Source organism: Lampris incognitus, chromosome 8 (assembly GCF_029633865.1).
Source record: "Lampris incognitus isolate fLamInc1 chromosome 8, fLamInc1.hap2, whole genome shotgun sequence".
Lineage (NCBI taxonomy): Eukaryota > Metazoa > Chordata > Actinopteri > Lampriformes > Lampridae > Lampris > Lampris incognitus.
In genome coordinates this window covers 11,594,127-11,616,896 of record NC_079218.1, presented here as the reverse complement: position 1 = coordinate 11,616,896, position 22,770 = coordinate 11,594,127, and the positions used below count along the sequence as shown (strand labels likewise).

The 22,770-nt window shown below is 44.6% G+C and overlaps 1 protein-coding gene across 2 annotated transcripts in view; it reads left to right on the top strand.

Annotated features, from left to right (window-relative positions):
• The window catches only part of ltn1 (listerin E3 ubiquitin protein ligase 1), a 43,296-nt gene extending 28,534 nt beyond the window's left edge, over positions 1–14,762 (top strand). For both annotated transcript variants that reach the window (XM_056284676.1, XM_056284675.1), the window contains 10 exons: positions 573–717; positions 980–1,193; positions 2,282–2,519; positions 4,945–5,022; positions 8,219–8,405; positions 8,677–8,842; positions 8,943–9,163; positions 11,043–11,237; positions 13,931–14,098; positions 14,414–14,762. In XM_056284676.1, the coding sequence (XP_056140651.1) occupies positions 573–717; positions 980–1,193; positions 2,282–2,519; positions 4,945–5,022; positions 8,219–8,405; positions 8,677–8,842; positions 8,943–9,163; positions 11,043–11,237; positions 13,931–14,098; positions 14,414–14,476 (1,675 nt within the window). In that variant the 3' untranslated portion in view covers positions 14,477–14,762. The remainder of the gene's footprint in view (positions 1–572; positions 718–979; positions 1,194–2,281; positions 2,520–4,944; positions 5,023–8,218; positions 8,406–8,676; positions 8,843–8,942; positions 9,164–11,042; positions 11,238–13,930; positions 14,099–14,413) is intronic.
• The last annotated feature ends 8,008 nt before the right edge of the window (positions 14,763–22,770 follow it).

Here is a 22,770-nt window from a genome sequence, read left to right as displayed (position 1 = left end):
GTCCTGGTCGCTGCACTAGCGCCTTCTCTGGTTGGTCGGGGGCACCTGTTCAGGGGGGAGGGGGAACGGGGGGAATAGCGTGATCCACCCACGCACTACGTCCCCCTGGTGAAACTCCTCACTGTCAGGTGAAAAGTGGCTGGTGACTCCACATGTAAAGTACCATAGTGGAGGTGTCTGCATCGCTCCCCAGCTCAAGTGTCTCATTTCTGTGCAGAAAATGTCGAGAAAACGTCCTTAAGGGTTTTCTTCTTCTTCTTGGTGTTTATTGGCTGATTGCAACCCAACTATGTGCATTTCACCACCTACTGTATCTGAGTGTGTACTGCAAGTGTACCCGGGTGCAGAACAACATTATTAATGTGAAAGCTGAGTGGGGGTGGGGGGCAATTGTACTCAAGCACAGTACAAAGCAATCCTACCTAATATGAAAATGCCCCAACACAAGCAAAGACAGACATATAAGGACACGCACACACACACACACACACTGAATTTCTATGTTGGTCTCACTTCTCTAAAGAAAGCATTATCAAAACTGTTTTTTGCAGTTACCATACCTTCCCTTTCAGTGACCTATCCAAAGCATCTGCAGCCCAGCTGGTTCTCACTGTGGAGATGTTGCGTTTCCTGTCTTGGCTGGGGACTCATTCTCCCACTGTTCTTGGGGGCAGCCATTGGGACTTCCTGCTTTGCTCAATGCTGGCGTGGCTGGAGGTAAGGCGTAAATAATGAAAAATATATTTTCAAGTCCAGAGTTCAACTTCTCTGAGGATGAGCTGTCTTTTGGTCTTCAGCAACTTAAGCGCTGTACGTTTATAGCTAAGAAATGTTGTGGCAGCTCAGAGCTTGGCATTTACACTGCCAGGGTTTGTAGTTTGATTCCCTCCGGAGGCACTTTTGCTAAAAATGCACACCTCCATGGTAAAGTTAGGGTGTTTTAGAACTACACAGTCCCTCATTGTCTTTTCTCTCTCAGACTGCCAGTGAGAATGTGAGCAGTCTGTGGAACCCTTGGGTGCAGCTGTTTGTGTGTGAGGAGGCGGCGCTGATAGTGAAGCTGAACCAGTTCTTCACGTCCCCAGACCCTGGAGTTCTTGACAAACTGCCTCCAGAGCTGACTACTGAATGGACTGACTTCTTTGTAGAGGGAATCTACAGTCTGCTGCTGCCCCTGCCTGTCAAAATCACAGGTGTGTGTGTGTGTGTGTGTACACATGGGCAAAGAATGGCTTAAAAAACAGTCTCCACAGTACATCCATGGAGTAATGTCTCCCTCAAGTTTTGTCCTCAATGTTCATGCTTGGAACAGCGAACACAGTTACATTTACAGTACTAAGCTGCTTGAAAGATTGCAGTAACTCATCACCAAGCAGTTATACTGTGTTTGAGTGTGGCACATTGTGAGTGTAAACCTAGGTGTGCGATGCTGCCATTCTCAGCGAGATCTATGACTGGCTCTTTGTTTTTTTTTGGACCTCCAACACAAATCTGTGGTTTAGGCACACGCAGTGTGGAGAGAGTGTATAAGAGCGAGTGTGTGCTGAGCAACCACGGCTGCTCTGACAGCTGAAACGCATAGGTGGCTCTTCTCATTAAACAGACAGATGGTAGATATTAACCCCGAGGGTTACCTCAAGTTTGAGCACCATGGTTGATGTTATTGGGCATTAAGGACCTTGTATGCCATGTCCAAAAAAAGTTGTCAGTCAGAAGTGCTTTCAGAACAGTTTTGATTTTCTGCATTTTTTCCACAAAGGAGTCTCATCGTGTACGGTAACATTTTTCCAATGGAATAACAAGGTGTGTGTGTCCCTATCGTAGACATACTGCCAAGACACTGTCTAGGATTAATTACACTGAGGTAACTGATTGTCTTCTTTTTAATGTGTGATTTGGGTATTGCTAATGCATCAAACTGGGCCACTGATGTCCTGAAATAAATGTTGAAGCAGTCCAGATAGTTCTGCAGCTTCTGTATCAGCTTGTGAAAGTGCTCTTCATGCATTCTCAGAATTGTATGTAGCCTTCTTGATCGGCCTTATTTTTAGTTTCACTTCTCCTCAGAAGGACTAACCCTAACCACAAAGTCATCCTCACTGCTTAAGAACTCACTTTTTTTTTGTATTGCGAGTTTTTGAAGCTAATAATTAAATATGTATCATATTACAATGCATCAGACTCAGTGTGCAAGGTTTCTGTGAATAATGAATTATTTGGTTTATGGATAATAAAAAAAAAAGCATTCCATCTGTGACTCTATCCACTGCTCTGATTGCAGAGGCCTTCACTGAGCCGGATGACCCACTCTTCCCATTGGCTGTGCTGCAGTCTGTGGGTGTGGCTCTGACGTATGCGCCCGTGCAGCAGCTGAAACAGAACTCCCTGCCGGCTCGATTCGTAGTGGACCAGAAGACCAGCCTGCCGGAAAACCTCCAGACTCTCCTCAACACTCTCTGTCCCCTGCTCTTGTTCAAGGCCAGGCCGCTGCAGATCGCCATCTATCATTTACTGGACAAGTAAGCCTGTTGAGTGAATATATATGTGTGTGTGTGTGTGTGTGTGTGTGTGTGTGTCCCCATTTTAATATTTCAAACCTGGTGTGATATTAGCTTGCCTTGAGTGATCATTATAGAAGGAAGGAACACAAAACATTCACCACATCTCCATTCAAGGGAGGTTCAACAGGGGTTCCCAAACTTTTCCATGGCACGACCCGCCTGTGGAGATCCTTTTTGGCCTGGGACCCACCAAATGTTTCGTGCAATAAAATAAGCTATAAATCCTCTTTACATGTCAAAAAGCGAGCCAATTAACAATACTCTGTATATTGTTCAACAATGCAGTATCCCCTTTTCAGTCCTCAGTCATGGCCTAATAATGATCAAATCAAATAGACAAGGCATGTTAACATTAAACATGATTATTGCAGTGGTTTGAAAACCACTACTATAACAGACAGTAAAGTATTAAAAATGCTATCACATCATCAGCTCAACTGAAAAATGAGAAGCATCTTTACTGATGCCAGGCCGGAAAGTGAAAGCAATGAAATTGGACATTTACCACAGTGATGTTTTGAGCATTGACACATATACAGAGTCAATATGTGTGTGAGGTCTACTGGCTTCTTGGATACCTATGATCCCCCTGTGTCTGCATTGTACACACAACTTCTCTTATCTGGTTGGGAGTTTGAGGCTACCCATCAATAATGAGATGAACAGAGAAATGACATTATATCAAGTCAGATATTTCCCTCATCCAGCATCTGTTCTCTCATGAGATTGAGATTCCCCCGGTGTTCAGCCTGTGTCACCCAGGCCAAGTAAACTCAGTGGAAACAGTTTAATTGCAGAAGGACATATTTATTCCACATTGAAATCAGAAATGAGGTGGAATCCATGCTCTGCGTTTAAAAATGTTGTTTCTGATGAGGTTGAAAGTCATGATTGCTTTTTTTCATAAAGAGATAAAAAAAAGTTGACATTTCACTCCCATTTGTTTTTGTTTATTCAGACAGAGGAAAGACAAATTTTCTGGTTTGGTGTGATGAACAGACCAGCATGGCTGAATATGTGACTTAAAGAGGAAAAAAAATCATGATTTTCAACATTATGTCTATATACCTGGTGTGTCTGGGTAGCGTAGCGGTCTATTCCGTTGCCTACCAACATAGGGATCGCCGGTTCGAATCCCCGCATTACCTCCGGCTTGGTTGGATGTCCCTACAGACACAATTGGCCGTATCTGTGGCGGTCAGAGTGCCTGTACCGGGGGGGAACAAGGGGAAACAGCGTGATCCTCCCATGCACTACGTCCCCCTGGTGAAACTCGCGACTCCACATGTATCGGAGGAAGCATGTGGTAGTCTGCAGCCCTCCCCGGATTGGCGGAGGGGGTGGAGCAGCGACTGGGACGGCTCGGAAAATAGGGTAATTGGCCGGATACAACTGGGGAGAAAAAGGGGGGGAAATCCGCCCCCCAAAAGACATTAGTTCCAAAGGGGCGGTACGGTGGTCCAGTGGTTACCACTGTCACCTCACAGCAACAAGGCCCTGGGTTCGAACTCCAGGGTTGTCCAACCTTGGGGGTCAGCCTCTGTGTGGAGTTTGCACGTTCTCCCCGCATCTGCGGTGGGTTTTCTCCGGGTGCTCCGGTTTCCCCCACCATCAAAAGAAACATGCATGTTAGGGTTAATACTCCTGTCTGTGCCCCTGAGCAAGGATTTTCCACTGTGACGTCAGTGGCGGACACTTTTCCACTCAGTTTTGTTGGCGTTTCAGAGATGCACAGAAGACTGCTCAGTATTATGGCTGATGAAGGAGTGCTATCATGACCGTTTCCCCTCTTACAGTCAACGAACATCACTGACTTCCCTATCTTTGAGTCTGCAGAATCAACACAATCCAACAAGCCACTCAGATGATCCCCTCGCTCCGGACAAAATGGAGCTTAGTGCGTTTCCCTGTGGGGTATGAGGGGGTATAGCCTCTGGGCTGGGAATGACTGCCCTGTGTTTGCCCATAAGATTCTTCAGAATGGTTCATTGCTAAAAATTTTGAAAAATAGGCCAGTTTAAATATGAAATACTGGACTGTACACAAAGTATATGATATATAACAATATACAAGACAACACAATGCAGGCGTTAACCATTTACAAGATAACAACAAAGTACAGACAGCAGCAATGTACAACACCTACTACTGCTACTACTTTCGGCTGCTCCCGTTAGGGGTCGCCACAGCGGATCATCCGTTTCCATCTCTTCTGTCCTCTGCATCTTCCTCTGTCACACCAGCCACCTGCATGTCCTCCCTCACCACATACATAAACCTCCACCTCTTTTCCTCTTCCAAACATGCAAAAAAGATGTGCAGAAATACCATATGAAGGAATACATCTCTCATCATAATTGTTGTTTACTTTTCAATCACACAGGATAATGCCCCATCTGCCAGAATGTGATGGAGAAGGAGACAACAGCAAGTCAGAAGATGACGCAGAGGAGCCATGCTTGTAAGTCAGACAGCAGACACGCTCTACCGTTTTCCCTTTCATTAGGCATCCTTTGCCATTGAAGAGCTGAGAAGTAATGGCATTGGAGTATATCATGAAGTGGTGTGTGTGTATGTGTTCGTACCTGTTTGCACGCACATTAAAGTCTCTTCTGCTTATTCATTTAACTAGACACGAGTTGTGCAATATATCAGTCAGCTTATTGGTATTGAGCAAAAATAGCTTAAAAATGTGTTATTGGTATAGGGACAGATATCAAATTTATGCCTGATATGTCACACCAATTTGATGATGCATTATGAGATGACGGTGATGGAAAGACAGGTGGTACTACAGTCTACAAAGTGATGTAGGCCCTTTTGATATTTACAAAAAATGGTTTTCACTTGAGGCCAGTGTTACAACAAAAAAAATCCACTGCCATCTCTCCTAAACATCTCCATGCCTCTACAGGTATGTCATCTGAACCAACTGCCTTTCCACTCTTCATAGCTGCCCTCACTTCCTCCTTCCTAATCCACCACACTTCCTGTTTAAACTATCCCCACATCATCCAACCTTCTCTCTCTCGTTTTCTTCATTCATCAGCCCCTCAAAGTACTCCTTCCACCTTCTCAACACACTCTCCTCACTTGTCAGCACATTTCCATCTCTATCCTTGATCACTCTAACCTGCTGCACATCTTTCCCAGCTCTGTCCCTCTGTCTAGCCAATCGATACAAGTCCTCTTCTCCTTCCTTAGTGTCTAACCTCTCAAACAACTCACCATACGCCTTTTCCTTTGCCTTCTCTCTCGTCACTTTATGCAGCATCTCCTTGTACTCCTGTCTACTTTCTTCATCTCTTCAACTATCCCACTTCTTCTTTGCCAACCTTTTCCTCTGTATACTTTGCTGTACTTCGTCCATCCACCACCAAGTCTCCTTGTCTTCCTTCCTCTGTCCTGATGACACACCAAGTACCTTCCTAGCTGTCTCCCTCACTATTTCTGCAGTGGTTGCCCAGCTTTCCGGCAACTCTTCACTACCACCCAGTGCCTGTTTTAACTCCTGCCTGAACTCCACACAACAGTCGTCCTTCTTCAGCTTCCACCATTTGATCCTTGGCTCTGCCTTCACTCGCTTTCTCTTCTGGGTCTCCAAAGTCAAGCCTACAGACCACCAGCCGATGTTGCCTAGCTATGTTCTCCTGTCACCACCTTGAGGTCTCCAATCCCTTTCAGATCATGGCTTCGACATAAGATATGTGTGCACTTTCCTCTACTCTTAAACGTCACCCTGTGTTCCTCCCTCTTCATGAAATATGCATTCACCACAGCCATTTCCATCCTTTTTGCAAAATCCACCACCATACCTACCATTCACCTCCTCACCACCTCTGTTCCCTTTACCAACATGTCCATTGAAGTCCGCTCTAATCACCACTCTCTCCCCCTTAGGTACACGCTCCACCACTTCATCCAACTCACTCCAGAATTCTTCTTTCTCTTCCATCTCACACCCAACTTGCAGGACATATGCACTGCTAACATTCATCAGTACACCTTCGATTTCCAGCTTCATACTCACTCTGTCCAACACTGTCTTCACCCCCAGCACACTCTTGACATACTCTTCCTTCAGATTTACCCCTACCCCATTTCTCCTCCCATTCGCACCACGGTACAAGAGTTTGAACCCACCTCTGGTGCTCCTGGCCTTACTCCCCTTCCACCTGGTCTCTTGCACACACAGTATACCTACCTTTCTTCTTTCCATCATATCAGCCAGCTGTCTCCCTTTACCAGTCATAGCGCCAACATTCAAAGTTCCGACTCTCACCTCCACACTCCTACCCTTCCTCCTCTCCCGCTGCCTCTAGATATGCCTTCCCCCTCTCCTTCTCCTTCGCCCAACAGTAGCATAGTATCCACCGGCACCCTGCTGGCCAACAATACCGGTGGCGGTCGTTGGTAACCCGGACCTCGACCGATCCAGTATGGAAATCTGATTTGTGATCCGCATATTTGATTTGGTAAAGATTTTATACCGGATGCCCTTCCTGATGCAACCCTCCCCATTTATCCGGGCTTGGGACCGGCACGAAGAATGCACTGGCTTGTGCATCCTCAGTGGCTGGGTTAGAATGTAGCCTACACTGGTACGGTAAATGTATGTATTCTGCTTTGCTATTTGCCAACAAAGACCAAGTATCAGTAGACGATGGCCATTTTATTTGTCTTGTTCTAGCCCACGTAGTAAAAGCTTTTTATGTTTTTTTTTCACCTGAGATAGAAGTCGAGTCAGGTTTATTTGTATAGCCCAAATTCACAAGATAGGCGCGAAGGGCTTTACAATATACGCAATATAACACCCTCTATTCTTGTCCAGGATGGACAGACATGCAATAGGTGTCAAATGCACAAAATACACAAAAGTAAACAGAATTATAACGTAACATCATAGATTACACAGAGCAAGGTAACGTAGAATACATACAGTTAATACATAAAAATTTAACACATTTAAATGTGCTGGCTAATGAAACTGTAAAGAGAGAGCAAGGCAGATTTAGTGAGTCTGTGACCAACCAAGACGTTAGGAAGCCCCCAGATGCAGTGAAGAGCCAGCGGGACCCCGCACCACAAAACCAGCTCTGCTCAACGGAGCCCTGCAGAGAGAACAGACTTCACATACACACAAGATGCGAAGCAGGCATCCACACAAAGAGGAAGAAGACAAGTGATGCAGAAGTTGTCATAGCTACACAAATAGTATAAAAGCCATTTTAAATTAGAACAGTGCAAATGATAGTATTAATCTCCAGGAGGGTGGGACTGTGACCAAGGGAAAACAGGACGCATCACGAACAGACTCTGAAGTCATCAAGTGGTCGAGAGAGAGAGATATTTAATCAAATACGAACAGAAGGTTAGAATGGTGTGATGCATTCTGAATGTTTAGGAACATTCTCGTCGGCAGGACAGAGTACCTTGGTCCTTGCTCACAAAACCACCTCTTTAAGGTGTTCTTTGGTATCTGCCCCACCAAAGAACACCTGCCAGAGTATCAGAGCTAAGCAGTGCTTCTTTCTTTAATTGATTTACTTCACATAAAAATCTCACCGAATATTTTCTGTTAAAGAGAGCCAGAAACTTGGCTTTGTTGGTGCGTTACCTGAAAAGCTTTCTCCGGTTTGTTTCCTCGGTTTACTCAGGTCCCCCCCGGCACCTCTGATGTCTGTGCTGTCGGCCTCCGAGGAGCTGTGCGAGAGCATCCTGGCCAGTGTCCAGGTCGGGGAGTTCGCTGTGGTCCAGCCTCTCAGCACGGAGTACTCCTGCATCCTGGGATACCTGCTGGCCTGGAAACTCCTCCTCACTTTCTTCAAATCCTCCCCCTCTCACGTGAGTCATGCTGTGACCCAAGCTCTGGAGTGGCCCTTTTCTGTTCATGTTCATAAATTGACATTTGAAAATGGCCCAGTAGGAGCTGTGTTGATAATTGAAGTCCTGTTTACAACATGACTTGATGTTTGTGTGTTTCATATTAAGTTGCCTAACAGAATAGAGGATGACGTCCACTTTGGCTATTGATTCCGACATGTTCAGAGAGCGCTCTTTTTGACATTGAGGTGTTCCCATGTTGTTGATGGTTGTCTGTGTGTTTTGTCTCCAGCTGCGTGTCCAGTATTCCCTTCACCTGAAGAGAAGCCGCTCTCTTCACAAGCTTCTCCTCCACCTCTTTAAATTGATGCCTGAGAACCCTGTCTACCCTGGCCAGGGGCAGGAGACCAAAGAGACCAAGACCTTTTTCACAGAGTCCCTGTGTCTAGCTGTGGACAGTAAGTACAACACACACACAAAGGCACCCTCGGTCAAGCTGTGTGTACATCTCAAGAAAAAGCTCACCATCTCCCTGATGTGCGTCTCTCTCGCCTTCAGAGAGTGAGGGTGTTCAGTGGGAGCTCCTCCACCTGGCCTGCAGCGTGTACTACAGCGCAGTGCAGGACGTGCCTGCCATGGTGCGGCTGTGGTGGAACAGCCAGGAGAAGAGAGTGTGTGCGGCGGTTGAGAAGTTCACCATTAAATACGTCAGTCCAGTACTGTCGGCCCAGGAGATCTCATCCGTCCATTCCAGCACCCAGACATTCGACGGCATGATAGTAAGTTGTGTGTGTGTTTTCCATAAAACAGTTTTTATGATGTACACTACCGTTCAAAAGTTTGGGATCACCCAAACAATTTCGTGTTTTCCATGAAAAGTCACACTTATTCACCACCATATGTTGTGAAATGAATAGAAAATAGAGTCAAGACATTGACAAGGTTAGAAATAATGATTTGTATTTGAAATAAGATTTTTTTTACATCAAACTTTGCTTTCGTCAAAGAATCCTCCATTTGCAGCAATTACAGCATTGCAGACCTTTGGCATTCTAGCTGTTAATTTGTTGAGGTAATCTGGAGAAATTGCACCCCACGCTTCCAGAAGCAGCTCCCACAAGTTGGATTGGTTGGATGGGCACTTCTTTGAGCAGATTGAGTTTCTGGAGCATCACATTTGTGGGGTCAATTAAACGCTCAAAATGGCCAGAAAAAGAGAACTTTCATCTGAAACTCGACAGTCTATTCTTGTTCTTAGAAATGAAGGCTATTCCATGCGAGAAATTGCTAAGAAATTGAAGATTTCCTACACCGGTGTGTACTACTCCCTTCAGAGGACAGCACAAACAGGCTCTAACAGGTACTATTTAATGAAGATGCCAGTTGGGGACCTGTGAGGCGTCTGTTTCTCAAACTAGAGACTCTAATGTACTTATCTTCTTGCTCAGTTGTGCAACGCGGCCTCCCACTTCTTTTTCTACTCTGGTTAGAGCCTGTTTGTGCTGTCCTCTGAAGGGAGTAGTACACACCGGTGTAGGAAATCTTCAATTTCTTAGCAATTTCTCGCATGGAATAGCCTTCATTTCTAAGAACAAGAATAGACTGTCGAGTTTCAGATGAAAGTTCTCTTTTTCTGGCCATTTTGAGCGTTTAATTGACCCCACAAATGTGATGCTCCAGAAACTCAATCTGCTCAAAGAAGTGCCCATCCAACCAATCCAACTTGTGGGAGCTGCTTCTGGAAGCGTGGGGTGCAATTTCTCCAGATTACCTCAACAAATTAACAGCTAGAATGCCAAAGGTCTGCAATGCTGTAATTGCTGCAAATGGAGGATTCTTTGACGAAAGCAAAGTTTGATGTAAAAAAAATCTTATTTCAAATACAAATCATTATTTCTAACCTTGTCAATGTCTTGACTCTATTTTCTATTCATTTCACAACATATGGTGGTGAATAAGTGTGACTTTTCATGGAAAACACAAAATTGTTTGGGTGATCCCAAACTTTTGAACGGTAGTGTACGTCTTATTAGTCATACTTTCTGACTTGATTAATGTTCACTTTTAGTATTTTCAGATTTACCATGGACCCTTTAATGTCCTCAAAAGACATTTTGTAGATTTAATGCCTGAAAAAGCCTTCAGTTCGGTGCAAGCGGCTAAGTCTTTCCAGAGGTCTTAGAAATACAGTGGTGGTAAATTGAGCAGCCTGCCGATTCGAGTTAGATTTATATTCTTTTTGGAAAAAAAATATTCAGTGGAAAAAGGTGTAATTTTCAACATTGTCAAGCTCTAAACATGGTGGCATGAACTAGAATAAACAGTCGGGGGGGGGGGGGTAAATGAAATGAAAGAAGGAAATAAACTTCGAGTTCCAGAGGTTTTTGGACAGAGCCTCATTGGTTGATATTGTCATTCCATTCTCTTCCTTCTCTGACTTAAATTTACTTATTTGTCCTTCATCCATCGGTCAGTCTGTGTATCGTGTTGTATTTACTATAAGTTGTGTAAACAGGTGTATTTTTTCCTGTATTAAGAATAAAATCAGTGGAAGTGTGAAATTAGCTACGGCTGATTCTACAGGTTAACGTCACTTGCCCCCAAAACAAAACCCTGAGTACTGAAAATGCACCATGTAATTTATGCCCCCCCCCCCAGGTGAAGGCTCGCTCAGCAGCCAGGGAAGTGATCGCCACCTACTCGGTGGATGACATCTTCATTGAGCTGGTGATCCAACTGCCGCAGAATCACCCGCTGGGCTCCATCATGGTGGAGAGCGGGAGGAGGGTGGGCGTGGCCGTACAGCAGTGGAGGAACTGGATGCTGCAACTCAGCACCTACCTAACACACCAGGTGGAGACACAACTCACATGCACACGCGTTTGTTTTTCTATAGTTGTGTGGACCCAAATTGACTACTTACCCAAGTCCTAAACCTAAAATAGACCCTTGAAAAGGTTTTTACTGGCCAAAATGTCTTCACTCTCATGGGTAAAAACTCAAATTGCTCCTCACAAATACAGCTGAACAACTCACACACAATCAGATAGGAGGGTTAACAGGGTGGCTGGTGGCAAGAAGGGGAGACCTAAAGTTCTGGGGTACATCTTAACTCTCTTATTTGATATTTCTTTGCTCCTTGATCCTCGCTTGAAGTGGAAGTAGTTCCAGTCTGCCGTTTTGAAGGCTTCCCCAAAGCTCTTATTTCTGCTCAGAGGATCGAGCAGCAATCTCCGAGGAGCTATGAGCAAGGATACAAAAGAGCAGCTTTCCCGGAAGACTTTCGGCTGAACGCCATGACTTGTGTAAAAATTACCAAAATTGTGTAACCCGTGGAAATAGGTACCACATAGGACACAATCACTACTTTTGGGGTTCTTTATTTTTTTGTGTTATCACTCTAAATTGAATTGAGTAATTAAGTTCCGCTTTTATGGTTTAGGCAGAAAGAGTTAATGAAAAACAAATACAAAAAAACCTCAAAAACAAATCAAATTACTCCGCCCCGCACATCATGCACATTTGATTGAGGGGGCACAAACTGGCATGGCACAATATTTAAACACTGCTTTTCCAGACAACAGACATGCATCATATAAAAAAAGAGGGGAAATATAAAAAGACTAGAGAAAAAATAAATAGAATGAAAATAAAGGAGAGGCATCCTAGGGTTTCTCTGTTAAGTTAGAGTTTCAAACCATTCTTCTTCATAAATTTCAATGATAAGAAATAATGACACAGCTCCTTGCGAAATATGTAGAAATGTGGTTGTTTTCAGGAATCTATTTCTATGCACATATAATTTTCCAAGAATACTTATATAAATGGTAAAGTAATGTATCCCATCTTTTATAATCATACTAAAAAAATCACTTTTCTTTCCACCTTCTGTAGAAAATCAGAACGACAATGTAAGGTCAAGTCCGAATAAACACCCTTAATAGTAATGAAAATCTTCCCAAAAGGTATAAGCAAATAAATGTTCTGTTGTTTCAATGTATTCATCACGAAATGAACAATTGTTGTTCTAGACCAAATCAACGTCTTAAGAATTCTCCGGAAGGATATATTTCACAGATATAATTAAAGTTAGCTTGGTTTATATCTTTTATTGCATTTTTGGGAGGTGACATCGAATAAGCTGGGTAAATGAGACTTGAAATGCACTCAATTTTTGTAAGAAAAACTTGGCCAATAATAGAGATGTCTCTAAGATCACACATTCAAATAAGATTTACATTTATCTAGATTATTCCAAATGTTGAGATTATCTAGTGTGTTATTATCCTTTGTAATGTGTATGCCTAGGTATTTAATGGTTGACTTAAAAGGGATATTATTAATTTTCGCCAGAGGGGAGTTATGAATTGATAATAATTCACATTTTTTACAGTTTAATTTTAAGCTAGATCAAGTGCCCAGTGCATGGGGAACCCTGCTATGCTGCCATCATCAGAAACAGACGTTGCTTCACATGACGCTTCAGAGAAAAGGATGGCTCATTTCTTCCTCGTTCTTCTCTCCTTGTTTCGCATCTTTCCATGCATCCCTGGTGGGAGGGACTCGGATGCAAGTGAGGGAAACGTGGATGCAATTAACAGACTTGAGCTGTACCCCAGGGTACGGGTGGGACGATATGAAAATTTGATGTCACGATTATCCTGGCCAAAATAATTGCAATTCACGATGTTATGCTGATAATCAAAACATGGGCAACACGATCCAGAAAGGGCCGGTATGGGTGCAGGTCTTTGTTCAAACCCCCAAGCAGTTACACACCTGAGTCTACAAATCAAGGTCCTTAGCAAAGACTATTGGCTGACAGAATCCGGTGTGTAACTGCTTGGTTAGAACAAAGACCTGCACCCACACTGGCCCTTTCTGGATCACATTGCCCATCTCTGATCCAGATCCTATGATGGAGGTGGCGTCTTGGAGGATACCGTTGCTCCTTAAAATAACCAGCAAAAAGACAGATGGAAAAAAAAAATCCAAGTTAGAAACAAGAGTACAGTCCATACTCCGTACCAAACACTCACTCACCACTGTCACTACCCCATCTGAATCAGCGGTAGATGTGACTAGCACATGTGTGGGCGTAAATGGGTTATGGCACTTAACTCCCAACGTGAAGTACACAGAGAGAGAACGTGAGTTAGACTGCTTTTTCAAGTTGTGAGGCTATTCACCATTATCCCCATTTATGTTTAGCCCAATAATGTAAATTCAGCATAATCAACTTTTTGTAAATTTTTTCATCGCGAGCCATGATAAAATCCTATATCGACCCTACCCCAGGGTTCAAGCCACCATGTCAATAGGCCACCAATTTGCTCAAGAGCACTTGAATTAGACTCTTGAAATCCTGCAAGCTTTAGGGAATTATACTCAAAACGGAAATTCCTCAAAGAGATTGATAAAGCCTAGGAGCAGTTGCAGCAACAAGAGCAGCAAAATAGTAACAGTTACAATAGCAGCAGAAATAAAAGTTATTCTATTTGAGCCATCAAGAGTTTATAAAAAAGAATCGGTGTGTTTGTGTGCAGAATGGCAGTATAATGGAGGGCCTGGCTCTGTGGAAGAACAACGTGGACAAGCGTTTTGAGGGCATAGAGGACTGCATGATCTGCTTTTCTGTTATCCACGGCTCCAACTACTCTCTGCCCAAGAAGGCCTGCCGCACCTGCAAGAAAAAGTTCCATTCAGCGTGTTTGGTGAGCCACGTCAGCAGACGTCACACTACCCTGCATACACATCACGAAATACAACATGCAGAAACTTAACCATATCTGCACTCAAATCAGTGGCAGCTACCTGAACAGTTCTGGTAGAAACTTTGGATATAAAAAGCAGTTGTCACTCTTTCATAACGGAATTGTGTGAGAACTTAACCAGATTTGCAGCAGCATTCCCACGAGGAGTGACAACTGTATTTAACTGCTGTGTGAACATAGCCAGGAACATCATGTCATCTTTTCCTCACATTAATTTTCCCCCCCTTTGTTTTTCCCCCCTGTCCTTCTGTATAGTATAAGTGGTTCACCTCCAGCAACAAGTCCACCTGTCCACTGTGCAGAGAAACCTTCTTCTAATATGTATAGAACCTTGCTTGCCGACCACAGCCCAGAGGTGGACCGATGAAATGTACCACTGAAGGCCCACAAGCACTCAGTGACAAACGGGTCAGGACTGTGATGTCCCGAGGAAGAAGGGAAGCAAGGCTCTGCCACAGAGGATACTAAGAGAAGAAGCACGTGTGGATATGAAGGTCTACATTAAGGTGTAATTTGACTATCACTCAAAGATGTAATGGACAGTTACCCGGCTTGGTTTGCACTCTGTCCTCTTTCTTTTCTGTTAATAAAATGCCAAATTTAATGCTTGGTCGGCTCAGGAAATCTTGTATCACATGCCCAACCCTTAGAGCCAGAACAGCCAACAATTTGGCTCTGAATGCAGTCAAGTTTAGAAGTAATGGATGATTTTTGATTTCTGATATTGATCAGCGAGAGATGGTGGACAGCCTACAATCTGTTATTGTCATTAAGATATATGCAGATTTTAGGAACCTCACTGATATTGTCATTGCTGCTTTTGTGTAATTGACAATTGGTCAGTTTTTATAGTTCTTTTGCATGGCTACTTTTTATTTCTTATGCCCCCCCCCAAAAAAAACAACCACAGGAGTATTGAAGAGGGTGAATTGCAAAGCCAGAAGACCAAAGCTGGTCCCATTGCACTTTGACTGCTTTGTATACTTTTATGAATTTGTGTGTTCATGTTGAAATTTAGTTGGATTATTATCTTAATTTGTGAACAAATTGTTGTGAGTAGTGCCATGATTATCTCTGGTTTAGCAAATATTTCCTCATATTTCCTAATGTTTAGGAGTGTGTGAAGAGGTTCAGTCTGGTTTGTGACATACCTCATTACCATCATAACATGATGAGCTCATCTGTGAAATACACAAAGGAAACTTCTTTAGGCAGGTGATATGTTTCAACATGATTCAATTGTCTCCTTTTACAAGTATCAATAACTTTAAATCCTTTTTCTGTCTGTATGTGCCCATGACTGATGCGGGAAAGTAAATAAGTCACAGTTGGATGGACAGTATTTATGAAATTGATTTCCCCCCCTCCCCTCACAGGCATCTGTAGGCTAGTTGTATGTTGCTTTTGTGATCGATGAAATGATCCTGTGTTTATTTATTTTATTTTGGAAGAGGTCAACTCCATCTTCCCTTAGGTCTGTCTGTCTTCTTATCAGTGTGTCCTCCTGCCCTTTACCAACTGCCTGGAGTCCTCCAGGCTTACCAATACTTCTCCAAAGTCACCCAGAGAAGAGAGAAGTAGGGGGAACCATCTGCAAAATTAAATTCTCCACATGTGCCCTGGATCCCATTCCATCGCTCTTTCTCCCAAAGTCATGAATCTTTCCTTTCCTCCCGCAGATTGCTCAATTCATTAACTGCTGTTTTTTCCAACGCTAAAGATATTCTCTGTACATTCAAGGACTGGCATCCTCAGAAGCCAATGCTGGAAGCCCAGCCTCCATCCAGAAGCTTCTGGTAAATTATAGACTCATTCCCAACCTCTCCCACCTGCCCAAAGGTCATGTGCAAGGTCAGTGTTGGACTCGTGATCATGTTTAATTAAAGTCAACAACTATTTGTGAAGGAGAAAGGAGACTTAACATCACCACCGCGCCTGCTTCATTCGTTGGCTGTCTCTCCTCTTGGACTGAATCAAAAACCTTCATCTAGTCTCAACAGCAGGGGTGGGAATCACAGAGTAACTCACGATTAGATACTATCTCGATACGTTGCCCACGATAATGACAGTATTACGATACAGCGATTCTGACAGTCATCTACGATACCCCTAAAAAGGCAAAAAGCAGGAATTATGTATTCACTGCATTGTGGTGTCAGTTTCACAGAATTTTACAACTGAAATTAAACAATGTACAACAAAGTGCATAGAGTCTTAGCTTAGTGCCTCTATAACACACACAAACACTGAATGCAACTTGTCCATGTCCACGTGTGCCATCATTCCAATGTAAAATATCCACAAACTGGTACAAGGCCTAACTGCCAGAAAGCAGAACAGTTCTGGGGTTAAAATGTTTAAAGGAAGGATGCAACTATGCCTCACTAAAATATGTTCAATCTGTGTAAATTAACTTTACACTACTACTAATACTTTTAGCTGCTCCCGTTAGGGGGCGCCACAGCGGATCACCCGTTTCCATTTCTTCCTGTCCTCTGCATCTTCCTCTGTCACACCAGCCACCTGCATGTCCTCTCTCACCACATCCATAAACCTCTTTGGCCTTCCTCGTTTCCTCTTCCCTGGCAGCTCCATATTCAGCATCCTTCTCCCAATATACCCAGCATCTCTCCTCCACACATGTCCAAACCATCTCCATCTTGCCTCTCTTGCTTTGTCTCCAAACCGTCCAACCTGAGCTGTCCCTCTAATATAATCGTTCCTAATCCTGTCCTTCTTCGTCACTCCCAATGAAAATCTTAGCATCTTCAACTCTGCCACCTCCTGTAAATTCGTCAGTGCCACTGTCTCCAAACCATACAACATAGCTGGTCTCACAACTGTCTTGTAAACCTTCAATTTAACTCTTCCTGGTACCCTTCCGTCACAAATCACCCCTGACACTCTTCTCCACCCACTCCACCCTGCCTGCACTGTCTTCTGCACACCCCATTACTTTGGACATCTGACCCCAAGTATTTAAACTCATATGCCTTTGTCACCTCTACTTCTTGCATCCTCACCATTCCACTGTCCTCCCTCTCATTCACGCATATGTATTCGGTAAAATACATTTTTTGTAACTTTGCACAAAAAAACATACTGTAGCGAATTCGGGGGGCAGCTCGGCCAGACCGTCACAGCCGGGACGCGACTTAACCAGTCGAGCGTTATAACCAGTCGAGCTAACGTGTCTACTTATTTGTGTACATTACACTACCTCCCTCCTTCGGGAAACGGTTCCGATAGCCTCACGGTCCTTCACGATCTCACCATCCCACTACCGACACCAATGTAGCGAATTAGGGGGGCAGCCCGGGAACCGCCACAGCCGGGACGCGAACCCGTGTCTCCTGCACCGCAGGCGACAACGTTAGCTAGTCGACTAAAGGGTCCGACCCGTTAGCCAAGAGCCAACGTGTCTACACTACGCCCCTCCTTCGGGAAACGCATACGATGGCCTCACGGTCCTTCACGATCTCCAAAAAGGGTCCGACCCGTTAGCCAAGGGCTACCGACCGAGCCTATTCATCCGTGATCGTTACATTGCCCCCTTCGTTCGGGAAGCACATCCGATAGAGGGGACCGCCGGGGGGCGAACGACAACGTTAGCCAGTCGACTAAAGGGTCCGACCCGCTAGCCAAGGGCTACCGACCGAGCCTATCCATCCGTGATCGTTACAATACATTAATGCAAAAAATATACAATTTCTCTCTCAAAAAATAAACATTAAAAAATACACGTCTTTGCTCTCGTCTCTGCATACAACACTGAAACAGCCTTTTTAGTGAAATATTCTCCACTCGGTATGTCATATCTTGGTTGCAGTGTTTGAAGCGTTCGGTGAAAACCTTCATTTCCCACTACACCGTGTGGCCGAAGGTCCTTGCAAATAAACCCAGCGGTAGCCAGTAATACTGGCGCCCCTCGGGGGTGTAAACGGAAGCTTTGCTTTAAACATCATATTTATTGTAGGCCGACTTCCAAACGAAAGGTTGAGTCGCGTAAGAGCTCATTTATGCTCAACGTTAAATACGTATACGGACGGAGCCTCCTGTCCGTAGCAGTACCACCGGAAATCGTGGGGGCAGTGTTGCGCAGTGTGGCTAATAGCTCACGCGCGACCAGCCAACAACAAACAACAAAGAAGACGAAGAAATGGCGGAACTTTTTGAGGAAAGGCTGTGCGAAAGTATTGGAAATGACGTTCGTCGTCAATTTCTCTTCATTGGTAAAATCAGGGAGAAGAATTCTCCGTCCACATGCGCGATGTATTTAATGGCCGCACAGACAACCGCCGTCTACTACGCTGCCTCTTTTTTAACAGATACACGATCACGATCTCCTCCACCGTCGCCATGTTTGCGCCCGTCTTCTTCTTCGTGTGAATTTCCGGCAGCCTAGACACCTTACCTCTGAACTCTGAAGTGAACTGCCCTCTAGTGGATGTATGGCTTAACAACCATGCCAACGTAAAACACGGATGGGAAGTATGTGGGCAGTGACGTGTAGAACATTTGAAACAGACGTATCTATTTACGCACGTAAAGGGAGCATAAATGAGCCTTAAACGAGGCAGGGGACAAAATGAGGTTGCTTAGTTTGAATGTGAAAAAGACAAAGGTGCATGAAAGTGGGTGGACCAGATATTGCAATGTCAGTAGATGGACAAGACGTAGAACAACTAGAGAGCTTCAAATGCCTGGGTTGAGTTAAGAAAAATGACGGTGATTGTACAGATGACATAAAAATCAGAATTACCCTCGCAAAGAGAAGAATGATGGCGATGGTACTAACATGTAGAGATAGGGAAATAAGAAAAGAAGTGAACGTCCGTCTGCTTAAAGCACTCGTCTGGCTAGTGTCACATGGAGCTGAAAGTTGGACATTGAAGAAAGCGATGGTAAACAGGGTTGGGCGTGCAGGGATGTGGCTTTATCGTAGGATGCTTCGACAGAGAAACGAGCGAATGCGAGCATCCTTAATGAATTAGGAACAAAAAGAGGACTAATGGCACATAATGAAAAGAAAGCTATCATTCTTTGGGCATACCTGTCGTCCAGGTGGGAGCAAATTAACGAAAACAGCGATTTTGGGAACTACACCAGCAGAGCGCGAGAGGCCGACCAAAAAGGCAGTATCAGGATGACGTCAAAGAATGACTTGATCCGAAAATATCGGAGGCAACAAGATCAGCTCAGGACAGAAAGACCTGGAGGAGACTCGTTTGGCATCCTGACGGCGCTGCCAACCCTCGCTAACGAGGAAGCTCTGAAGAAGGAGACTTCCACGAACAAGGTGGCTATGCACGTTCGCGGTGTTGCCCGTGTACTTAACTTTCACGAGACACTTCTTGTATATCACGTGGTCTTTATCGAGCTTGTCTGTCCCGTCGGTACTGTAAAAGCCGAAGTGGGCCCAGACTTTCGACTTGAAAGATGACGCTGCCTCTATAACTTGCCGCCCCCCACTGTCCGCCATTTCCCCCCTTGGGAGTTTCTTCGTCCTCGCCACAAGTTTGCCCTCATTCATTTGATGAGCGCCACCCCGAGGAGCCATGAAGTAGTGACTCTGGTAAGTCAAGTTGGGGGGAATCACTTAGAGCGCCTGCACATTTTAATGAGGAATGTGGATATTTGGCGTCAGTGTATCAATAACGTATCGCAAGAGGAAGTAACACAACTTATTCCTGTATTTTGTCCCACCCCTAGTCAACAGTGTGATACTCTGCAGCCCTATCCCGAATGGTACACTTGCAGTCTTGCAGTTTTCATTTGCGTGGTGCTGCGAGGCTGTAGCGGTGTCCCATTTTTCATTCTGGGCTTCAGGAGTGCTCAGCAGCGCCCCCTATGAGCCCTCGACGCACCCTTTGGAGAAGCCCATATCGTCACAGATATCGCAGCGGTCTACCACACAAAACTCCTTGCGATGACCTGTTAGGGTGGATGGGATAAATGCTCGCCTTATCGGTAGGGGGCGTGATAGAGTTGCCCCCTGGCGGTAGCGTTCCTACCGCAGCATGAAAAGCCTTCAATTCTCCAGGGAGTTTTATGGGCAATATCGCCGACTACGTTGCCATATTAAGGCAGCGGTGTCACTTCGATATAATTTGAGTTATTGATTCTAATTATCTCAGAAACAATACTCTATGATGACCTAATTTTGTCATCATATCATCAGAATCAAACTTCACTGGCCGAGTACGGCTTCACACATACGAGGAATTTGTCTTTGGTTGTCAGAACTCACAATGTACTTTACATACATACACAGACCTACACATACAGCCTACAAACTTGCATACATACATATTTCCATACTAACGTGTGTGCAGACAGCAGCGATATGGAGCAGTGCAGGATTAAGTTGAATACAGATAAATGATAAATGATTATGTACGGCTGGAACTTATGTACAGCTGTTGCAAAGTGTTTTGTTCGGTGCAAGATGAACAGGTAAGTAAATGTTACTGTAATGTGAGCTTGTCTTTTCAATTTTGGCGAACTGACAGGAAATGACACGCGTACAAGTGTGTCCCAGTTCTGGCTTTCACACCCATGCAGCGCAGCACAGGTCTACGTCACCAACGGGCCGACTTCGAGGAGGACCGCAGGGCTCATGGCATCATTTGGGACCTCTACCTCTACATACCTCCAACCCCATAAACCTGTGTTTGTAATCTCAGCTCAAACAACAGCGTAACTCCTACAAGAGTCAAGGACAAAGCTACACACCGCGGGGAGCCTTAGTTCATGTGGGACAGGCTGCCAGACCACCTGATGGCATATCAGACGCTGGGCTCCTTTAAAATATAGGCCTGAAAACCTCTAACTACCGACCGAGCCTATTCATCCGTGATCGTTACAATACATTAACGCAAAAAATATACACATTTCTCTCTCAAAAAATAAACATTTGTAAACTACTAATAAGACACGTTAGCCCCTACCTAACGGGTCTGACCCTTTAGCCGAGCGGTTAGTGGTGTCACCTTGTGGTGCAGTACACCTCGTACCGAATCCCGCACCGGGCAAGAATATAACCGGTTACACATTAAAAAATACACGTCTTTGCTCTCGTCTCTGCATACAACACTGAAACAGCCTTTTTAGTGAAATATTCTCCACTCGGTATGTCATATCTTGGTTGCAGTGTTTGAAGCGTTCGGTGAAAACCTTCATTTCCCACTACACCGTGTGGCCGAAGGTCCTTGCAAATAAACCCAGCGGTAGCCAGTAATACTGGCGCCCCTCGGGGGTGTAAACGGAAGCTTTGCTTTAAACATCATATTTATTGTAGGCCGACTTCCAAACGAAAGGTTGAGTCGCGTAAGAGCTCATTTATGCTCAACGTTAAATACGTATACGGACGGAGCCTCCTGTCCGTAGCAGTACCACCGGAAATCGTGGGGGCAGTGTTGCGCAGTGTGGCTAATAGCTCACGCGCGACCAGCCAACAACAAACAACAAAGAAGACGAAGAAATGGCGGAACTTTTTGAGGAAAGGCTGTGCGAAAGTATTGGAAATGACGTTCGTCGTCAATTTCTCTTCATTGGTAAAATCAGGGAGAAGAATTCTCCGTCCACATGCGCGATGTATTTAATGGCCGCACAGACAACCGCCGTCTACTACGCTGCCTCTTTTTTAACAGATACACGATCACGATCTCCTCCACCGTCGCCATGTTTGCGCCCGTCTTCTTCTTCGTGTGAATCTCCGGCAGCCTAGACACCTTACCTCTGAACTCTGAAGTGAACTGCCCTCTAGTGGATGTATGGCTTAACAACCATGCCAACGTAAAACACGGATGGGAAGTATGTGGGCAGTGACGTGTAGAACATTTGAAACAGACGTATCTATTTACGCACGTAAAGGGAGCATAAATGAGCCTTAAACGAGGCAGGGGACAAAATGAGGTTGCTTAGTTTGAATGTGAAAAAGACAAAGGTGCATGAAAGTGGGTGGACCAGATATTGCAATGTCAGTAGATGGACAAGACGTAGAACAACTAGAGAGCTTCAAATGCCTGGGTTGAGTTAAGAAAAATGACGGTGATTGTACAGATGACATAAAAATCAGAATTACCCTCGCAAAGAGAAGAATGATGGCGATGGTACTAACATGTAGAGATAGGGAAATAAGAAAAGAAGTGAACGTCCGTCTGCTTAAAGCACTCGTCTGGCCAGTGTTGTCACATGGAGCTGAAAGTTGGACATTGAAGAAAGCGATGGTAAACAGGGTTGGGCGTGCAGGGATGTGGCTTTATCGTAGGATGCTTCGACAGAGAAACGAGCGAATGCGAGCATCCTTAATGAATTAGGAACAAAAAGAGGACTAATGGCACATAATGAAAAGAAAGCTATCATTCTTTGGGCATACCTGTCGTCCAGGTGGGAGCAAATTAACGAAAACAGCGATTTTGGGAACTACACCAGCAGAGCGCGAGAGGCCGACCAAAAAGGCAGTATCAGGATGACGTCAAAGAATGACTTGATCCGAAAATATCGGAGGCAACAAGATCAGCTCAGGACAGAAAGACCTGGAGGAGACTCGTTTGGCATCCTGACGGCGCTGCCAACCCTCGCTAACGAGGAAGCTCTGAAGAAGGAGA